Below are 22609 nucleotides of genomic sequence, written 5' to 3'. Positions count from 1 at the left end.
AAAGTGACATTTAGGTGACTATAGCATTTCTAATATAATAAGAAAAGGTGCAAGTAGGTACTTGAAAAATCATGAGGAATGAGTGAAATAGAGGGACAGCAGAAGATCGCTAATCCCGAATTCTCAATGGAGAATTTGGGATTAGGGATCGATTACCTGGTAGGGAGGTTTTCTGGAATTTTGCTATCTTAACGTTTTCTGTTACCTCGGCGAAACAAGGGATTTATGAGCCTTTAAAAAGCCTCCTATGTGCACATTTTGGATTTCGAGGTCATCCAAAAAAGTAGAATCTTATTTTAGTATGCGTACAAGTCGATGGTGATTCAACTCGATGATAACACCAGATTCGTTGTCATATATCCGCGGCCTTATGCTGCTCGAAATGAGCCGGGAGAAGTTGCTTACTCGGCGCGCTGATCACCTTGACTCCGAATAGCCTTGTTTCTCGGCAGCTTTTAATAAAATTTGGTTGGACCTTGAATAACGATTAGCTAAACTCTGTTAAGTGAAAAGGTTTAATCTTCATCTTTCATCCGAAAAATTGTCAGTACCTCTGGAGTTTGGCAATTTCGTCAGGGTTATGATGTCGAAGTCAACCACCAAGGGAAACCTGCCGGATTTTCGTATTTTTCCACGCTCATCTATTCTACCGTGAGTATGCGGTGATTTTTTTTCCAGCATGAGCGATTTATGTAGAGTAATGGACCGTGATAGTTCGTCAAAACTCCGATTGTCATTCTCTTTTGACATTAATTAGCACCATATAAATATTTTTGAATCGACAGCGATATCAACCAGCCGCATGTCGATATCTCGGCTCCGGGATATCTAAATTACGATGTAAAATAATGTTGTTCCGTTAGGTAAGAATGTTTTCACTCACGATCATGACAGGGGAAACACTTCCTCGGCTCTTCGTTGTTCCCCCGTGGAAACTGACCTTGGAATGGATTATAAAAATAATCTTCTAGTGAACTGCGCAAATGATATTGGGCCTCTTACGAAAAGAGAAAGTAGCTGACTGGAAAAATATTGGGCCAACAATGGACTGCCAGTAGAGAGTGGAGTAGAAAGGGGCATAAGCCGTCAATTAAAACATTACGAGGAAACCATCATTGTAGCGGCCCTAGGAGGATAACTCGTGTCATCAGTCGTCACGTATCATCGAAGTTCACGAAGTGAAGGATAAGGTAGTTAGAGGTTATCAAGGGATGACTTAGCTCCATTAGATCGGATCTGATTCAAAAAGTGTCTGGTGTTTGGATCAGAAGGGGAGCGAAACATTACGAGAAGACAAATCACCCAGCTTGCGAGTTGAAGGTCCCAGCGCTGCATTCGCGGAAGAAAGCAGTTGAAGAAGCGTTCCCCGGTAGATTCTATCGACTCTTGGTTAACTTTCATGGTACTGTTCTTGTTGATGAGCATAAATTCGAAGATTTGGATGAACTGTCATGAAAAAAACGTTAAATCGGGCAAAAAAATCTTGAGCGGGACAAATTTTTACGACCATAAATGCGGAAAAACGCAAAATGCGGAAACACTAAATACGGATAATTTTTACATTGTCCTAATAGGGAATGAATCGGGACCGCAAAAAATAAACGCTAAATGCGGAAAAACGTTAAATGCGAAGACGTTAAATCCGGATCCGACTGTACATATTTCCAGAAGTACAAAGACGATAATCTTTGAGGGTTTGTTTTAGACTGATTCTAGGTTATTCATGTAAAGTCTAATGAATCCATTTGTTTTCATAACATTACTGTGAGTTACTTGAGTTTACGTGTACTACCAATGTTTTTGTAAAGTGAAAAAGACGAGTTCTACCTCACACGAACAGAAGAATAAAAAATATTATAATTATAATTAAATGTAAAAATTGATGAACAACAAATGAAAAAAAAATGCACCTTACCATATTGGCACTGGGGACCACGAAAATCCTCAGGGCACTGACACATGTTGTACGATAAGCAAATGCCGCCATTTTGACAAGGAGGGTGACAGACCACTTAAAAACATAAAGAGATAATACACTGAATGATACATAAATTAAAAACCAAACTATTAATTCATAATAATGGATATTTGTCAATGATTTTCAAAATTTCTTATGCAATAAAAGACATGGAATATTTGGATTGTTCAGAAATAATAATATTCAATGTTTCATTAACTTCACTGGGATGCGAAAAAAGAACTGAGGCAGAAAATGTCCATCCCATGGATATATGTAGCTACTTGAACATCTTCCCACATATCACACGCACTAAAAATCTAAAATTTTCATGCATGTTCATGAGATAATTAGATGAAATACAGGAAAAATGAAGAAGTCTCTCATGAATGACTGTAATATATATAGGTGTGGTGCCTAAAACGCTATTGTATGAATAAATAACTACTTATAAATGCAGTCAATATATATCCACATTATGCATGCAAAAACTTCTCTATCACAGTAATAAAACTTTATGTGATATCTACAGGGGCAAAATGAATAATTTAAATTAAGGAGGGAACCTTCACAGTCTGGAACAGAGAGCCATTCGGGGCGGCTGGGGATCCACACTCCTTCTTTACAAGTCATGCTGGTGATCGTGGTACCGTCTGGAAACTGATGATTGGGAGCACATTTCACAGAGCAACTCCTGTTGAAAATCAAAGTACATGCCATGGACTACATATAATGGAAAATAGAATAGTTGGGCGTGTGCATTGGCACGTATTATCATTATCATAATTATTATTCTTTATTGATCCTGGGACTTGTTTTTATACGTGTACTTGTTTTACTTGTTTTTATATGAGAATTGAATCTCTCATGTGGATACTTGAGAGATTCTCACATTTTCATACACAAATGACATTTTTTTAATTTTCAAGGAATGTAGCCTCATCATGCATATAGATATCATTAATGAGTAAACTTACGTTGGACTGCACTGTCTCATTGAATTCATCGGCAAGGGTGGAAGATTCAAGCATGGCTTGTTTTCAAATTGACACTGAGGCCCCCGGAAATTCATTGGACAGTTACACTGATTTGGAGCAATACAGATTCCATTATTCTGGCAGGCAGGCAGACAAATGGCTGCAAAAAATAGACACAAGCACAAATTAAGTACTTTTGAAAGTGTGCACAAATTAGTAAAGATAAACTGGCACAGTGTATCCTATAAATCATTAAATTTTTCCCCAATCAACTGCAATTAAAACTCCATTTATACCAATTTATGTACAATGGAATTAACTTGACTTTTAACGAGGCAATCACACTCACTTCTCTCATTGGGCCTCTACCCAAAAAGCACGCTCACATATGGTCACTTTGCTAAGTCTTCCGCCATTTCTTACTTAGGGATCATTTTTTCAATTGGTAAGCAATATTTCCACTTTCACAGTTAAAATGAGCGTATAGTAGATAGGTAAAAAATAAAATAATTTTTGTACAACAAAGAAACTTTTCTAAGGGACTAAAAGTAGTAAAATAAATTTCTATGAGCCTGACAGAGTCTCTAAATTGAGGCTTGATCAATGAAAAACGTTGAGCGCATTTTCCACAATAACACTAAACTTATACTTAATTAAGAGTTAAGCTAATAGCTATTCAAGGTCCAATATATTAAAGGTTTCATTTAAACCCACTGAGATACAGTTATTAATACTTATTATTTTTTATTGACATATCTATGTATAGAGCACGCACTACTCATGCTTGTGTGACTAAAATCCGCAACCTTCTAGTAGAGCAGTCCTCTGACAATGAGTCATATAAGTGAGGTATTTTACCTCTTTGGATTGAAAAATACGTTTCGCATCCAAGGTCGTCATATAAGAGAAAAGTTTCATAACTGAGGTTGGAAATACATGGGTTCATATGGGATTATTCACGGGACCAAAAAAGTTGGTGCATAAGTGAGGTCATTGTATAACTTAGGGTCGTATAAACGAAGCTCTTCTGTATGTTGAGAAATGACAAGACACATGTCGTAGCCAATAAAATGAATGAAGACAACAAAGTTTTCCTTTTCATTTTCCCAGCAATAGAAGATACTTCTCCGGCCTCTTTCCAGTTATAAACTATCTCCCATTGCAGGTAGAGATAAACCCTTCTCCACAGACGGAGAACACTTCAAGTGAGTGGGGTAAATAAGAGTGGGATGGGTACTGCCCAGTCGAGGAAGAGGGGGCAGGATAAAGAGAGGTGCAGAGGGCAGTCGAGGAAGAGGGGCGGGTAAAAGACCTTCAGCCTAGCCTGAGACTATGTTGGGGAGCTGTGTTTTTTTTACAATGCACTCAACCTCCGTCACTGTAGTGAGGGGGGGATGCATAAGTTAGGAGCCAGGAAGATCAGGAAAAGAGGGTAGGAGAGATTACGCAAAGGTTTTGGAAAGAGGCCAGATTTATCATGGGATAAAAATGTATTTGTAACTCAGATAAGTATCATAATTAAGAATAATGTGCCATTGTTACCTGCAAAGTATGATTTGTTGAACTTTACTTAATATTTTCTTTGGAAGATTATTTTAATAGTTGAAAATAAGAGTGTGTTTATAACTTAATTTTATGTTTTTTGGTATATCTTTTGCAAAGTGTTTTTGTCATAAGTTTTTTGAAAAAGTTTTTTGAAAAAGTTTTCTCTTGTATTATGGGGAAAATGTAAAATAAATAAATAAAAAATAAATAAAAGAAAGATCTCTCGGAATTGGGGAAAGGGGAAGAGTGCTAGAAGAAAGTCCATGGCTAGAGTTGGAAGAGCTTCTTCATTACGAGTAGCCTGAAAAATAATAGGGTAGTTTCCTTCATCAAAGAAAACGAAAGGCATTGATTGCGATTCATTACCTATTTGTATATTCCTAATATACAAATTATTTGGTTTTAGAAATACTGGTTTAGACAAATGGCAATGGTCAACTTTAACCACATTTGAAAATGGCCAGATTGGCGCCCATGCGATGCCACTCCATGTGACGTCACAGGGACCTAGTTTCTATACGAGTAGATAGGAGTTTTACATTGTCTGAGATTACCAATGCAGGTATGAGGCTCAGAGCTCAGGGAAACATCTCTTAATAATCACCTATTAAAACTGCCGAAGGTCGGTAAGTTTCCATCGATTGATAGGGTATTAATAATCCTTATTTAAGCCAATCGCTACCTGCTTGCAGGGTACTCTGCTACCTGCTAGCATCCTGCGTCGTATCAGCGATCAAAGCCTCCCCCAAGGTCACCTCACTTGCGGCAGCGGGAACCAGAATGACGTCACACGGGCTTTCCCCAGCATTCATACTTAGCTCTCCCATTTTTGCGCGGTTGAAAATTTTCACTTTTCGCTTAACCGTGAAAAATAGATATCGTCTTATAAAAATCTGAAAGCATTAAATGCGTACTCCAGGAGTAATAATCTTTCGAATTAGGCAATAAAAAAATAATAGGAAGCCACCCTATTTGGTGGTAAATAGAGCCCAATGTTTAAAATATTTAACTTGTTTATTCTGGTGAAGTACCATATACATAATTGAAAATTTATCACCAAAATAAATCTGTGATTTTTTGGGTTATCTATGATTCAGCCCATCCAGGACAAAAAACAGCCAGACACCACGTCTCTCATGGATAGATGACAAGGTGCTTACGGGAAAACTTAAGGCTATGTACCTTGATAATGGCACGACTTGCCGAAACCATGGTCAGTTTAAATAGAAGTGTGTGGAAACAGACAATGGTTTTACTAAGCTGAATATCAAAGATTTCCACCGCATCACGCTGGACACTGTATCTTTTATCCTGCCCTATGTTCATTTTTGACCTTTGCAGAGGACATACACATCACACCATATTATAAGCGACTAAGATGGCTGAACATCGAAAACTGTAGAGAATACCTTCTGGCATCCTTTTTGTTTATTCTATTTAAAAACAAATCACCCAGGTATCCGTATGATTTGTTCCTTAGTTGTCCCTCTGTCTTTACAATGTACACTAGGCCTGATCCTAATATGTTATAGTTCCCTGGGCATCGCACTTCTGTTTATAGTAAATCTTTTCTTGTTACCGCTCGTAGTATTTGGAATAAGATGCCAACCTATATAAAAAATTGCAGATCTGTTAAAACTTTTAAACTAAAATATCATGATCCTGCTTTGTATAATTGAGAGTTTACTGTAATACTTGTTGGTCAATGTATATCAGATTTATCTCCCAGCTAAAGAGAATGTAATCTTACATGCATCCCTCATTTTTCATTTCTGACATTTGAAATGTTCTTCTAAAACTTATTTTAATTTTCTCGTTACTCAAATTTGAAATTTTCAATACTTTAAGGGGCCATTAGCGGTAATTTTCTTCTTTAAAAAACATGTGATTTTTTATAAAAAAATTTATTTTTTATACTTTAACAATATGGAAATTGTTTTCATTGTTATAATGAGTCCTTTTTAATTGGCCTTGTGCTGTTTTTGGACTGCCTTTAATAAACAAGTAAACAATTGCAGCGCATCACATTTATCCTTCCTCCAGTACTAGTCTATACATATACATTTATGCGTGATGCATCACCTCCCTTTCATTTGCAGCCCCTCTTTTTCCCACAAAGACAGAGACACTTAATTAAAAGCCTTATTAATTACTATCTCACATCCTGCTAAGATAAGAGCAGCAATTGAGCAAGCAATTAAGAGAAATTTCCCATGAAAGAGAGTAGTAATGCATGAGCCTATTATGATGCATGGGAAATAATCACTATCAGATGGACCAGCTAATTATCTCAACAGGAAGTACCTCTTCCTGTTGGCAACTGGAGGCTGGGAACAAATGTGACGGAAGCGGGGCACCGTGGAGAATCACTTACGTTCACAGCTGGGAATGGTTTCCCAAGCCCCTCCTTCAATCTGCCACTTGCCTTCCTTGCAAACAATGTACAGCTGCGTCTCTCCGGTTGGGAATTGGTAGCTCTTCTGACACGATGCGTGGCAGCCACTTTCCAAGCAAAAGACACATTTCTTAGCTTCTTAACTCACCACATAACAGAATACAACAAGTATGTATCATTATAACCCTAAAAAATATTTAAAATTAATAAGCAGCTATTTCGTGCCAAAAAAGTACAGGTCTTGGACTAAAATTTAAGGTAAAAAAGAATAGGGCAAGAAATAGGCAAAATCATGGAAGCTTTCCATGATCTACTAAAAAAAAAACAAGTTAGTTTTACAATCTTAAAAGGATTTTAAATTCCGGATCATCCATTTTTAAATTTAGGAGATATTTACAAGTTATAAAGTCTTGAACCTTTGTGGCTTCACAGAGAAAATGCATTGAAATATTAAATTAATTTTCTTGGGTGGATTCCTGAACAAAGGATAGCCCATCAGCCTTGCCCATCCCTACCCTCATCTCAAGACTGAGGATCTGTTGTGATAAAATCTGGAAAAAACATGCATCGAAAAAACAAAGAGTCACAAAAATCTACAGATTTTGTACTCTTTCATTAATACCAAAAAAGTACACAAGCCTTATTTTACTACAGAAATAAAATAATTGAGTACTTATGGAATAAAAGTCAACCTTTCATGAAAAATAATTAGATAATAAAGGCATAACTGTGGGTCAGATTTCACAAAAGGTTTTATGAGCAGAGGAAGCTCAGAGTTCAAGTCACCTAGGCCATATAATTAAGTATTCATTAATGTAGAAAGGAGTCTCAGATTTTTTTCTATTCGGTGGCCAATACATGCAATCCCTAAATAAAGCATATTGATCATACAAGCAGCAATTCATAGAATTATCAATTATACACCTTCTTAATTTATCTCCAAAATAAAGAGCATAATTCAATGATTTAAATGAGAAATCAAGAATGAATTGTGAAAAATTTGAGGAACCATGATAAAAACTACAAATGGTAATTTCCACACTTAAATAGAAATCTCAACTACTGACCATGGCTTCGGCATGTTGAGCCATTTTCAAGGCATAACATGTCGAAACAAGTTGACCTTGAAAATAGCATAACGTGTCAAAACCATGGTTGGTAGATGACTTTTATGTTAACCCTTTCCTGCCGGTGCCCACGAAAGGAAAACATTTTCTGTTCTACAAGAAGTATAAGAATATTTTAAACCTCTAGGCATGGAGCTCTTTTTTGAGGTGCAGTTACCCTGGTACTCTCATCCCTCTGATTTGGGATCCAACTCAACTTGGCACACAGCCCTTAATCCAGCCACTTGACTCTCTAACCCCATCTTAGCACAAGTCCATTTATCAATGAATGCAATCACAGTGAATTTATTGCATTATCAGCGTTTTTTAAATTTAATATTGCAACTGATATTCAATAATTAGGGGCACCGAATTTTCGCGAACCGCGAAACGCGAATTATAACGCAAAATTTCCAAGGCTGCGCGAAATTCACTTGGCTCCGCGAAATTTCGCGTTTAAGCACTTTTTCTGCGAATTTGGCGCGATATATTCTACCATTACCGATAAAAAACACCTCGTCACTTAAGGTCTATTTAAAAACCGCTATTAAGAACCGATCACATGTAGACGGTGCTTTGCAACCGGCTCTGAACTGTGGCGAGGATTTGAATTTGGCGCCCAAAGCCGAAATGGTCTGCAGCGTATTCATGGCCAAAAAGTGAAAAAAAGTAAAAAAAAAACCGCATATATTACTTTCCGATTGCATGGCGCCCATGTTTTTTTCTTTTGAGTTGCTTGCTAACTCGCGCGTGTAAGGGTTCGTCAGTTAGCCGCTCTCGCCAACATTGTAACATTCTGTAGCCGCAGTCATGGAAGAAGGAGGAGGATATTATCTCCTCCTTCTTCCATTGCCGCGGCCACATAGGCCGCTTTCAAACAAGCTGACTTTTCGTCTTCCACCGTCCACGGCACGGTGATGTTCTCTCAATTGACTATAGGTCTATATGGATGTCTTCAAACGAGTCGAATCGCGCCGTTGACGGCATGGCGCCCATTTCAATCCGGCCCGGCGATGCGCCGTCTACGGGGGGTGCGGTCCGTTGAACGCAATATAGACTACGCTACATTGAGGCCGCTTTCAGATGAAACGATTTTCGCCGGCCGCCGTTCACTAGAAATTCAGGTGGCTTTCTGACGAGACGACACTCCGCAACGCCGTGTGCCGTGCCGTGGACGGCGCCCGCGGAAAATCGTTTCGTCTGAGAGTGGTCTTAAGATTGATTCAAGTATATATACAGTAATTCTTCGACATACGAGCAAAATGTGTTTCGAGAGCCGATTTGTAATTTGATAAGCCTATGCAAGGCGTGGAAAAGGATGGTTATCCTGCAGAATGCAACACCTCATTACAATTTTGCGTTAATTCATGGCCGCTCAGTTTATCCAGTGTCGCTGCTCCGGTGTGTTGAGCAGTTTATTGTTGAGGTTATAAGAACTGTGACAGTGAAGCATGCAAATAAGTTGTCAATTAAAGCAACAATTTAAGCTAGCTACATTACAGAATGTATTTTGATCTGACTTACAAGTTAAAACGAAAAACCTGGTGAAAGAACCCGTGGCTGCCCGATGTAATGAGACATGTTGGTCGATCATGAATTCTTAACAACATGTTATTTAACTTTTTTACTTGGCAAATAACATTATGGAGTCATTTTTTTACGGAGCTTTCCTGCTGATTAACATCTTTCGTGAAATTATTTTCATTCACTTCTTGTGGTTGTTCATTTAAATTTGCCATTAATTCAGATAATTAGAGTTCATCCTTGGAACTGAGTATTGAGAACCGGTGGGGGAGAACCAGACTGGTATTTATCGAGAACCGAAAAAATTTAAGAACCGACTCAACCATAATTTATTGAATTCCTTTACCCTAGTCAGCAATGCACAGATTGGAAAAGAAAATGAATCTTCTCTTAACCCTTTCGCGCCGAATGCCTCACCTTTGCGGCGAGAATTTTCTTCCCTAAACAACGAATGCCACACCAGTGCGTCCTGAATGTTCTTACCCTAACCAACGAATGCCGTGCCTGTGCGGCACAGGTCGAAAAAAGTGACCGTGGCAGACACAATAGACCCACGGACGCGGTCGCCCCTCGTGATCCGCCTTAGCGCGAGCCGAGTCCCTTCTTCGGCCGCTCAGGTCGACCCTTTCCTATCCTCTCCACGCGGTCAACTACTGTTATTTGCAGTGTGTTTTCCAAAAATATATTTGTTGCTTACTTTTGAAATCCAATGCTAGAAATGAATTCACCTTTTTTTGCTGACCACATGTAAATTTCAAACGAAATTCTAACGTTAATATCAACAGAGTTATAGAACAACTAGTAAATATACTAAATCCGTCTATATAAATGTTAGAACTTCATTTAAAATTTCTGCACGCTCAGAAAAAAACACGAAATTCATTTTGAATTTAAAAAAATCGATATGAACAACAAGTATTTGCATATATTCTGCGTTAATATTTTAGCTAGTTGACCGAGGACTTGTGCTAGGAAGGGGCTTTTCATCCCTCTATGGTCTGGGACAGAGGCCGAGGAAAAGGATCGGCGCCCCTCTGAGTTGGGTCCAAAAATGTTTCAGGGGGGACCCACTGCCTTTAGTCGACGCGGAAAGGCTTCGTACAGAGGAGTAAAGAAAACTTTCAAGACACTCGTATTGAGGAAGAATTTCCTTCAACGAAGGTCCGGCGCGAAAGGGTTAATAGTGCAAACTGTGCAACTTTCCATGTGTGAGGTCCTGAAGCAAATAGGTGGAAAGACTAATATGAAGTTGTCATGCCTTGTATACAGTGACCCAGGGAGGAACATCATTACAGCCATGGGAAGATCATTCAACACAAGTTGTATATTGACAACTGATGTGAAGGACTTAGGCCCAATTGTAGCTAATGTCCTCATATTATCATTAACAGAAACTCAAGAACTTTATGGCTATTCTGCTTCGAAGGATTCTGATAGATCAGTTCAGGAAGAAGGAAAAGAATTTTCAGTACTTCCACTAATTCTTGCCCTTTAAAATGATTTTCCCCATTTTGTAGAAAATAGTGTGAAAACCCTGTGGATACACTTGGCAAATGTAGATGCAGAAAGAGGTTTTTCCATTATGGAAATATAAATAAAAGAACCACTGAACTTAAAAAAAATGCTGAATTAATGTCAAGTTTGACCAATGGATCTCAATTCCAGTAAAAGAAGGATTCAGCCAATTTTAAATTCCAGAGTGTGAATAATTTCAGATGGCATATTCCAAAAAAAAAAAACTTTTATAGATAGAAGCAACCTATTAGTAGATAAATACATACATATTTGCGAGTGTTGGTATTATATTTTTGTGCAAGACCTTAAAGACTTTAGTTATCAATGTGTTACGTGAAAACTATACATTTTTTACATCATGTAGGCCAATGAGACAGTGAAATTTAGACCAATCAAAAATATTCCCCGTCTGTACAACTCCCATATTTCTCTACGGTTATGAGGTTGAAATATGTGCATACATAGCAAAGAGTGTTTACGGTATGTGTATCTAACAAATGCTTAACTTATTCCTTTAGCATTTGCTTTGACCCTTCTTTATCAAGGTTTTTACCATTAAAAATATATTTAATATGGTAATAAGCATTTTTATTGTTAAAATCATTGTTCTGGGGATAAAAAAAGGAATATTTATGACGAGTGAATTTTTATGACGAAACTGTATTTTTTTGTGACGAAATTGAAATTTTATGACAAAATTTTAAACCGAAATTGACAGATTTTTATGACGTAATTCACAGTTTTTATTCACCGATAATCTTTGCCTCTATCAATAATTTACTCTTCTAAAAGAATTACAAACATATTTTAAGCACTGTGGAATTTTAACCAGATTTCTAGCATTAATATCAACAAAGTAAGTGAACATAAGATACCAAGACTATATAAGTCCAGAAGTCCGTTATGTGTAACACTAAAATTTTGTTTTAAATTGCTTATGCACAGAACAAAATGAAGAATTCATTTCAAAGTATAAAAAATTGTAGTATGCAACAAAATGTATCATTGCAAAAACCAGTGACAACATAAAAACTTCTAACGGATTCCTGCAGCAAGGATGATTATAAATGAGTGGGAGGGTTGGGCTTAATTGCATGGGGAGTGATCCTAAGGTCTCGTTAAGCTGGGTCTCAGGCAAGGCCTGAACGTATTGGACAATTGCTACCACAGCGATCCCTTCCCTCGTGTAGGCCCACACCCAGCCGTTTGCGTTGAAAAATCCATGACAGCTATATCTGACGTAAGGCCTTCTGCATGTTAAAAGGCTTGTTGGCTACACCCAGAGGCGTAGCCAGGAGGGGCGTCCTGACCCCCCCCCCCCCCAATATACAAAAGCACAATTATTTTCCTTCATAAAGGATATTCACAAAATATTGTGAATCATGAATTTAAAAAATATTTTTTTCGATTATGAATAGTGTTAAAATTAGTTACTTAATGTCCTGTTTTAAAAAATCCCCCCCCCCCGTATGAAATTCCTGCTTACGCCACATGCCATACCCAATGTTCGGCACCAAAGGGCTGAAGTGTTGAAATTACAATTTGCATTACAATTACATTTTTTATTTTATTACAAAAGTAACTTTAAAATTCACCTGAACATGGAACAGCGAAGTACAGCATTAACAGGAGTATCTGGCTTGTTTGCACAACCTAAAGTATAATGAGACAATTAATAAAAAGTTATTTCATGCAATGGAAAGCTCCTCAATTACTTGTAAAATCTAGGCCCAACGGAAATGAATGGCCCAATAACCTTCAAACGCTCTTGGTGCCCACTTATGGCCATGCAAACAGGGCATCAAACAATGAGCAGGATTTTGATTAAAACAAATTTTGGGAAAAGCAGCATGAGTTATCATATAATATGGACCAGATGTGGGAAATGAGCAATTTCCCAGAATTCCACATTCTCCATTATCAAGAGTGCAGGCAGAGCACTTTGCATACAAAAACAAAAGATAAAGGCACACACACACACACACAAAATGCTGTCTTCTTTTTTTTTTCCCTGGCTGATAGTGAAAAAGAGAATGGCTCACACCACTCCAGTAGCCCCACTCATACAGCACATTAATCAAGTAAATAACATTCACACAACTCGGAGGGGCAAATATGTACGTAATAAATGGAGAGATTTTTAAATGCTAAGCTGCAATGGCAATGGGGCACGCCCAAGTCAACGATAAATAAAACCCAGATTATATAAGCCACTCATTCAAGTTCGAGTTCATTTAAGTACTATTCAAATGGCATGCACTATTATGAATTTTAGAGGCCAAGCTGAGCGAAAGTTCAATGGTTTACTTACCTATCTGATGATTTTATTATTTGAAATAATAATGTAAATATAAACATAGATAGCAAAGTTTAAGATGGAACATTTAACACAATAGTTTTAAGAAGGATTGAATAGGTCAATACATATTTTATAAAACAAACTTATTCATTATTACCTTTTTCTTAAAAATTAATAAACCATAAAGGTATAAAAAAGATATAAATCATAATAAATGACATGATTAAGCACTGAGGATGATGAAAAATGGATTTTTAAACTGGAGACTGGAAAATGGAGAAAGTGAAGTTCAACACATAAACCTGAGTTGTCATGCATTTGTGTTGACTATTTTTTGGTACATATGTATCTTGTTAGTATGCTATTACTCAGCAAGAGTAACATTCAATCAGTTCAAACAGGAAATTTTCAGGGCAACCAGTGTAAATACACTGTCAGGTTAAGGCTCATATTCTTAGTCGTCCCTACATAACAAGAGGCCCCTACATGCGTTTCTCAATTGACCCAACATCTGGTGGATGGTGATTCTGTTGTCAAGTTCTCTGAAATGACATAGATGATGGCACAGCACCGATTTTCCTCTCTAGTTGCATAATGAGACCTAACTATGAAACTAAGGAATAATGACAAATTTTAGGGCATATTGATAAGGCAACGGCTCAAGGTAAAAAAACAATCAGTGTCGTCCGCCAGGTCTTGTTGGTATGTTAATTATCGCTACAAATACTCTCATATAGAGCTAAAAGTAGAAATATATTGTCTTTAAATTACTTCAAAAGCAGTCTGTTCAAGATAGTGATAAGTACGGGGCAAATATGATCAGTGGGAACTTACATTGCATCATCAAAGTTCGTCATTAACTTTTACCTCCCGTAGGTGTTTATTATGTGACAAATAGAGGCATGAAAATAGGTTTTCTATGGCTATACGTAAACGAAGTATAGGTTTCTCAAAAGCATACCAGGCACCAAACGTGAAAATATTAATACAACACACTCCCATTTAATCCCAATGGGCTAATGATGGGGAGAGAGAGGGCACCAATAATCGGAAAACACGGATAACCCAAACTTTCACTTCTATTTCTTGTAATGTTAATAATTTACGTTAAACAAACAATTTGTAACTATTTATACACTTATTATGTTATTTTAGAGTGCTTCCCGGACTCATTGAGAGCTTTCTTTGCCAGGCCGCGACCTTTTAAGCAGTGATAACTAGGTTTTACTCGTTTTATTACGGCTCCATGTAAGGCATGGTTTCAAAAATCACACATCCATGGCTGTGTGATCACGGATACTGAAAAGTAGTTGACTTGTATTTCTTGGAATATCAGAAGAAAAAGCTAAATAAAATATTTTATTTATTACTTTATTTTGGATGCATCACAAGGATTTAATGCATTGAGATGCAACATGTTTCCCGGACCCTGCACACAACCAAAGCTGATATTTCCACGTAAATCTTTCCCATTCCCCAAGTTTTCCCAGAGTGGTTTTTCTGGAAGACCATATTCCCCAGGATTGGTGTGCCATGTGAGCACTCACCCCCATCATTGATTTTCAACCAAAACTTCTTCCTTCCCATGCCTCCTCCAAAACATATTTGTTCAGTGAGTATTAAAAATGAAACACATTACTTCAATGGTGAAGAGCAAATGTGCAACATATACATACTAGATCAAAATAGATGATGATAAAGAATTGGTTACCATGCATGGCATGCTGATTGTGACAAAGGCTGAATGCTGCTTCAATCCAACACCCAACTTCAGGAAATTTATTTAGATGACAAGAAAAAATATTTTATAAGATACACAACAGACAACATGCAATTGATTGATGACAGTACCATTACTGAGAAGATGGGACACATAAGTCAACCACAACATGAGATACAATGGGCTGATGAAGTCAATTGTTGAAGGACAAGAACAGCATACAGAAGCCTTGAATATCAAACAGAAGTGTGTACCTGCTAAGTGTTGAAAGATTAGCTGACAGGAGGATTGAGGATTGGAGAGCTATTACAGTAAAACAACCTTTGGACTCCAGACAACCATTTCCACCTCATTGTACACTTACCCTGCCACTAATGAGGAACGAACACACCAAACTCAAACTCTCACTCCACTGTGGGATGGACTACTTTAAAAAAATTCAAATGCTGTCTGCATTCGAGCATGAGAAATTAAAAAAAGGAATAATATTTTTCCATTTTATCCATCGAAAGCATCACAAGTTATCAGCAGCAAAACAAAAAAGTTTTTAATCATGAAATGGAGAGGGGTTGGTTAATTTCTCTAACTGATTCCGGTCAAGCCTTCTGGCAATGGTGTTACACCACACAATTCATTTCCCAAGAGTGTATCAGATAGATGATGTGAATATAGTTATGTACTTCATAAATAGGTGCTTAATCCATCATAATACTTGCTGGTATAATTTAATAATAATAATTTATTTCACCGATTGGCAAGAGTACAATTGCATGGCTACGTCATAAAAAAGCTAATAATAATATCAAATAAAAATACAATGATGATGTGTCATCAAGATTTACAATTTACATAGAAACAATAAAATAATTTTTCTAAATACATAAGAATTGATGAAATAAATAAGTACAATACAATAGTATGGACAAAATAAGATGTCACAACTAGCATCATGGAGATCATCATATTTACAAATTATCTTCCATATATGTCTTCGGAAATGCTGTAATAGCACTTTTTAGAGAGAAGAAGTTTCAGCTTGTTCTTAAATACATAAATTGAGGTGCAATCTTTTATTTTGTCAGGGATTTTGTTAAATATAGCAGAGGCTGAATGCCTGGGACCCTTTAAACAGAGGGAGCTGGAGTACTGCTTGTGGTGTATATTATTACTTGATCTTGTGTGGTGATGGTGGAAGGTGGCATTAGAAGGAAATTTATCAAGGTTTGCTTTAATAAAGTTGGCACATGTCAGGCTATAGAGAGAAGGGAGTGTTAGGATTTTTGATGCAGCAAAGAGGGGCTTGCCAGGGGTGCGGATAGGAACTTGATGCATTTCTGAGCAGAAAAGGCTTTTTTTGGCAGCAGTTGAATTTCCCCAAAGCAATATTCCATAGGAAATATGAGCATGTACTTTGGCATAATAAACCATTTTCAGGGTTTCAAATGACACAAAAGGAGATAATTTCCTGATCATATCAGTACCCACAGAAATTTTATTGATTATGGCCTGAATATGAGGATACCAATCAAGGCCATCTGAGATTAGGAACCCCAGGAACTTTGTTGAAGTTACATTTGTGGAGTGATTAATATTATTAATATGAGGGAGAAGAACTCTCTTGTTAGAGCTTCTAATGAGGAATTGTATGAAGAGAGTTTTATCTTCATTAATAATGAGGTTGTTGTTTTTACACCACTGATGCATTTCCTGAATGGTCAAATTAGTGATGTCCATCAAATGTTGAGCACTTTTGGCTGTGACAATGGTGGAGGTGTCATCTGCATAAAGAATGGTTCTACCATGTGACAAGTGATTCGGAAGGTCATTAATAAAAAGTAAAAAAAGCAGTGGACCAAGGAGAGATCCTTGAGGTACACCTCTGGTTAGTTTCAAGGGACCAGATTTTATAGTTGAGGATCCATATGGATAACAAACAACTTGTTGTCTGTCACTTAAGTAGGACATAATCCATTTTAGGGCAGGACCAGTGATGCCAAGAGTAATGAGCTTGTTTTTTAGGATACTATGATCAATTAGGTCAAAGGCCTTAGTTAAGTCAAAGAAAATTCCTACAGTTAGGAGTTTGTCATTTAGGCCAAGTAAGATGTTATCAACTAGCTCAAAAGAGGCAGAGATAGTGGATTTGCCAGGTCTAAAACCATTAACCATTTGAACACTGATGACTGGCATTTATAAATCGATTTTTAAAAATGAAAAAAAATTACAGAGCTTCAAATTAAGCAAAAAAAATTGAAGGAAGCTCACCACAGGGGTTTCAAAACATTTCCTAAGGACAACCCAAAAGACAGCCTTCTATGAAACTATTTGCTACATCATCTCCATTTTCAGACTATCATGGTAAAGAACAAACATCTAAAATTATCAAAAGAAGAAACTAACAAATATTGTGAATGCATGATTTAATTACAGTAGAGCCCCGTATTTGCGTTATAGGAATTTACGTTTTTAAGTTTTTTTCTGAGTCCCGTCATGTTTCCTATCTTTCCAATGTAAATAGAACCCTGTATTTACGCAGTGTTTTTTTGTTTTCCCGCCATGTTCATCGTGACGTGCCGACTAAAAAAAATTATTTGCGTACTAAAACAATTAATCGTGCACATCAGCCCTTAAAAACTGTCTTTGGGCTCCCTTTCGCGCACTTTTATTTAAAAATCCAAGAGAGAGACGTAATGAGAACTATTTTCGGGAAGAGTTTGAATGTGGCGGGACAGAACGCCACTAACGTCGGAAAGTTGAACTACGTCATCTCGTTTTCTGTCAGCGGCGAAAAGATTCACGATATGAAAGTAGGTGTTTTGAGCAATCGAGCTATGCATAGGCGGATCCAGGGGGGGGCACGAGGGCACGTGCCCCCCCCCAGACCCACAAAAATGTGCAAGATTTTTAATACGGTCCCATTATCATTGCGTTCATTTTGTATTACAAGGTATCCTTGTGCCCCACCCAGAACAAAATCCTGGATACGGCCTTGCTTGTGCCCCTCCCAGAAAGAAATCCTGGATCCACCCCTGGAGCTATGTAATAATTATAATGCAAGAACTCCTGAAGGAATGTTGACAATAATCATGTAGTCGATAATTTGATACGAGAGTTTGAAAGGAAACCAGATGTGATGAAACGTGATAAATGCCGTAACTATAAAACTTGACCGACGACTGGAATCATTTGCGCTGACTTCATTCAACAGTTGCGTAGCAATTATGGGTTAATTAAATACTTTTAAAAAAACTTATTTAAACTTGAATTATCCCATTCAAATAGCAGCGTATCGCAAACTACTGATACTTTAAAAAATTATGAAGTCACATGACAGTTTGTACTACGCACTTGATCGCCAAGTAGTAGTTCAGATACTCGTGTGCTACCAAGTTACCCAAAATTCGTATGGGAAATAGAATTGATCCGGCTTGAAAACGGAAATTCGAGGTGAAAAACGGACATTTTTAATTGACGAGGAAATGAAAATTTTAGAGCTAGTTGATTCCCACACCGGAACCCGCATCGATTCAAACGCTGGCGAAGCAACTCGAATGTTGAGACTGGCAATCCGGTCGGATTCCCAGTCTCAACACGACCGTGGTAAAAATCGCAATGTAAAATATGCAAACCAGTGCGGACATTTATCAAAAAAGAGAATATATGTGAAGAATTTCAGGTAAGAAGAAATAAAACGAATTCTAAAAGGGTAGTGTTTAAGTGCAAGATCATCATATGTCCCTGCAAATGGTGTCATCTAAAGGCATGTTTACATTGCACATTAACCCGTACAAGTTAATGTCTAAATTATGAACACGAAAAAGCACCGTGTATTCACCCAACTTGTGCGTATGCATGAACAGAAAATACATAGAACCTGTTCAAATTTGGTTCATGCATTCATAGTCAAATTTAGGGGCAGGGGACATGCTCCCCCCGCCCCCCAGATGCTTAAAAAAATAGACAAAATTTGAATACGGTTATCATAGGAGGATTTATGGGGGAGGGGGGCACGTGCCCTCCCAGACACTTAAAAATATTCAAGATTTTTAATGCGGCCTGGTTATCATGCGTTCTTTTGTATAACGTGGTATCATTTTGCCCCACCCCTCCAGAACAAAATCCTGGGTACAGCATTGCTTGTGCCCCCAGAAAGATTCACCCCTGATGGTCATCATTACGTTCGCTTTGTTTTGTGTATTATTCATGGAGGCTCAATCATTTAATTCAATAAGAATAACTTTGATATAAAAATAAAGAGAATTTTGTAAAGTCATTGTTATATCTTGTTTTTAATCTCAAATAAGACAAGATTTATTGCCTGTCAGGCCCTCTGTGCCCCTCCCAGAAAAAATCCTGGATCTGCCCCTGCCTACATTCGTACATGTCCAGTTCCGATCCACAAAAATCATTCATGCAAGCAGAAATTAACTCGTACGTGTTAATGTATCGTGTAAACAGGCCCAAAGACCCTTGAGAAAAAGTATTTCCCCACAAGATTGGGAATCCAAGATGCCACGGCATCTACATATAATGGTTGGTTGGATAGATTCAAAAATAGGTACAGTCTTGTATATAAGATGGTTAGTGGTGAAAGCAAAGATGTTAACATAGAGACAGCAACTCAGTGGAAAGAATCTGAATATATTAGAGTTCCGGAAGGTTACAGCCCAAAAGATGTTTTCAATGCAGACAAAACAGGATTATTTTTTACTTTTTGCTGCCAGAAAAAAACACTGTGCTTCAGAGGGAAACAATGTTATGGAATAATGCTTAGTGAGCAATTAAAAAATTAACATTACCAAAGCCAGTATATGAATAAAAGTGAAATTCTCTATTTCCTACTACATATTTGCATTTTCCCGCAATTTACACTTTTTTTCTTGGGTCCCTAGAAAAGTGTAAATAAGGGGTTTTACTGTAGTTTAGTTAAAATTTGTTGTGTTCCTACTTGAGATTAAGTATTAAATTTAAAAATCGGCAAATTTCTAAGAGGTTTCTGGAGAGTTGATAAGATTGCACTGATGTTTGCCACATTTCTTCCGCAGCTTCATTTTCTACCAATGGCACAATTTCCCTCATCCCGGCTAATTATTTTTTCATGGTGAAATTCATCCTTGGCATATCATTAGAAGGTAAAATGAATGGGTGGGAATTAAAAGAGATAAGAAATAACCCTGCACATTCAAATACCAAGGATAGCAGCCCTGCTTCATTGTTATGCTTGGATGACACATGAAGTGCGATTGAAGATCAGATCCTATGGGGTGCGTTACAATTGACCTTAGAAATAAAATCACTAGGACTTGCCTCCCACATATCCTCGGCTGACTGAGCTGGATGAGGAACTCCCAGAAGCAGAACCACCATATCCTCCATATCGACCCGACTTCTTGAAGGACACGTCAGAACCACCACTAAATTCACGCATCACAGCCTCATGTCCATAATCACTTAGCGGAAGCCTAGACAAGAGTAAATTCAGCACATTTTACTAACTCTAGTTAAACAATGAAATATTGTGTAAATAAATTGAGCAACACCACGCAATGATGAGGCAGCTGATACATATTATATGCATTAACACATTCAATGCGGGCCCTATTTTCATTCAAAGCCGTCAAAATCGTAATAAGTTAAATAAGAAAGAAAATTAGAGGGAGGTTTCTGCACCATAACTTACATTCTTATACTGCTTTTTACAAACGGCGCACACAGTGCGAAAGAGGGAAAGAGGTTGCTGAAAGCCATACACTTGATCGGAAGAATTGGAAGTGGATGATATTAGTCACGTACGTACGGAGGAGGAGAAAGGGCTCCCGGCCCAACCCGGCAGAGCACATCAGCTGATGTGCTCCATATTTCGGCTTGGACGGGACCATGTCAATTGACGTGCTCCACACTTAATGTGTTAAGAAGAGTTGATGGAAAGCTCTCACAGGCACCAAAGCTGCCCCCTTCTTAGAGCGTGCCATGGCCATGTTCATGGAAGGAGGTCATGTGGAATTTTACGGTATGGCCCTATGCACCACGCTGTGAGGTTTTAAATCTCGAGAATTGACCATCCCAATTCTGTTAAACATTCGAGGGAGGAGTAGCTGCCTCATGCATTTCAACCCTTACAAATTCTCACTTTCAACTCTTGCTCAAGTCAATCTATGAAAAAGTTTGTTTGACAATGAAATGAATGCTGTTGAGCACAGTTCAAATGCATGTGTCTCTAAAGATTTTAAGGTGGCCTCACACAGTTTCATCCTATTAAGTAAAAATGTCCCATTTTAGCTGATGTGAGGCTGCTTAACTACACTAGGACACAGAAAACTTCTCCACATAAGTGTTTAAGCATCAGCTGCACCACATCTGGCAACCAATTCATTCTATTCAGTTGATTAATTTTTTTCTTTGAAAAGGAATCCTACATATGCACTGATTGGAATATTTCTATGATTATTGGTGAATTATTTGGTATATTATTGTGAGTTATTAGTCCTATTCATATTAACCACATGCCCCTGAGCCTAGAATATATTATAATAATTAGGTGCACAACATAATAAAAACATAATCCTTCACATAAAACTACATTGATTTACCTTAGGTTTTAATAACTTAATTTGCATACTCAAGACATAAAAACTAGCCATGCATGATATAAGCTACTAGTGGATGTAAGAACTCAATACCAGTCCAAGAAACAGTACATGAGAGTAACACCAAAATGTGAAAGTCAAAATGAAACGAGAAAAAAAATATTCCAAACAAAAAGCAATCATTTAAAACATTACGGTAGTTTTTTTGCAACAATAACAGCAAGTCCTTAATTTTCACTTTCCAATGTGTACATACTTACTTTAATGCAAGAGCAACGCAAAAGCTCCAACACCTTACAGTAATTCAGCATTTATAAAGTTAGAGAATTCATGTAAATATTTATAACATACTTCCATCACGTCAACTTACTCCTCTGAGTCATCAGATGAATGACTTTTCCCAGAAGAAAGAGGAGTGCCCCAGTTAAAGGATCCAAGGTACTTTTCAGACGCCTTCAGTAAATCTGATGCTGGCCTGGTGAAAAATGAAAGTGCGGTGAAAGAAATTAACCATGACATACCTCATTGATAATTACTGCAATATTTACCTCCTCCCATTTAGTTTAAAGTCAGGTGCATAGCTTAAAGTTTCAGATGCGAGGGAAAGTAGCAGCCAGCACGTAATTTGGCACGCCCGAGTCAGCTCCATGGTGGTGCAGCCCTGTGGTGCACCAATGGAGGCAATTGAATGCTCAGTGAGAAAAAGTCCAACAGTCAGTGGTGATTAGGGCAAAAGAGGCCATTCCAAAGTGCGCGCGGAGAAAACAGGAAGTAGGAAGTGATAGCATTATCAGCCCCACTCCAATTTTTAAAATTTGCGAGACGAGTAATTCACTTATCTGTAGACACGTATAACTGCTGGAAATTAATAATGCTGCAACAAAATTAAGGTGATTGGCAATGGCAAAATTGTTAATCAATTGAATTGACCAACTTAAAAGTTTAAATTCCTCTTAGGGACAGAAAGAAAAGACTTATGCATTA

At 37.6% G+C, this 22609-nt stretch overlaps 1 protein-coding gene across 3 annotated transcripts in view; it reads right to left on the bottom strand.

Annotated features, from left to right (window-relative positions):
• LOC124158430 (hemocytin) overlaps positions 1–22321 on the bottom strand; it is a 309825-nt gene extending 287504 nt beyond the window's left edge. For 2 of the 3 annotated variants that reach the window (XM_046533511.1, XM_046533512.1), the window contains exons 1-8: positions 22174–22320; positions 21996–22100; positions 20346–20500; positions 12615–12672; positions 6854–6981; positions 2935–3094; positions 2524–2651; positions 1916–2011 (exon numbers count right to left, since the gene is read on the bottom strand). In XM_046533511.1, coding sequence (XP_046389467.1) covers positions 1916–2011; positions 2524–2651; positions 2935–3094; positions 6854–6981; positions 12615–12672; positions 20346–20500; positions 21996–22100; positions 22174–22274 — 931 coding nt within the window. In that variant the 5' untranslated portion in view covers positions 22275–22320. Of the gene's footprint in view, positions 1–1915; positions 2012–2523; positions 2652–2934; positions 3095–6853; positions 6982–12614; positions 12673–20345; positions 20501–21995; positions 22101–22173 lie in introns of all 3 variants that reach the window. The other variant, XM_046533513.1, reaches the window with a different exon arrangement.
• Between the last annotated feature and the right edge of the window lie 288 nt (positions 22322–22609).

Source organism: Ischnura elegans, chromosome 5 (assembly GCF_921293095.1).
Source record: "Ischnura elegans chromosome 5, ioIscEleg1.1, whole genome shotgun sequence".
NCBI lineage: Eukaryota > Metazoa > Arthropoda > Insecta > Odonata > Coenagrionidae > Ischnura > Ischnura elegans.
The sequence above is the reverse complement of the archived record's forward strand: the minus strand, read 5'-3'. Positions and strand labels throughout refer to the sequence as shown.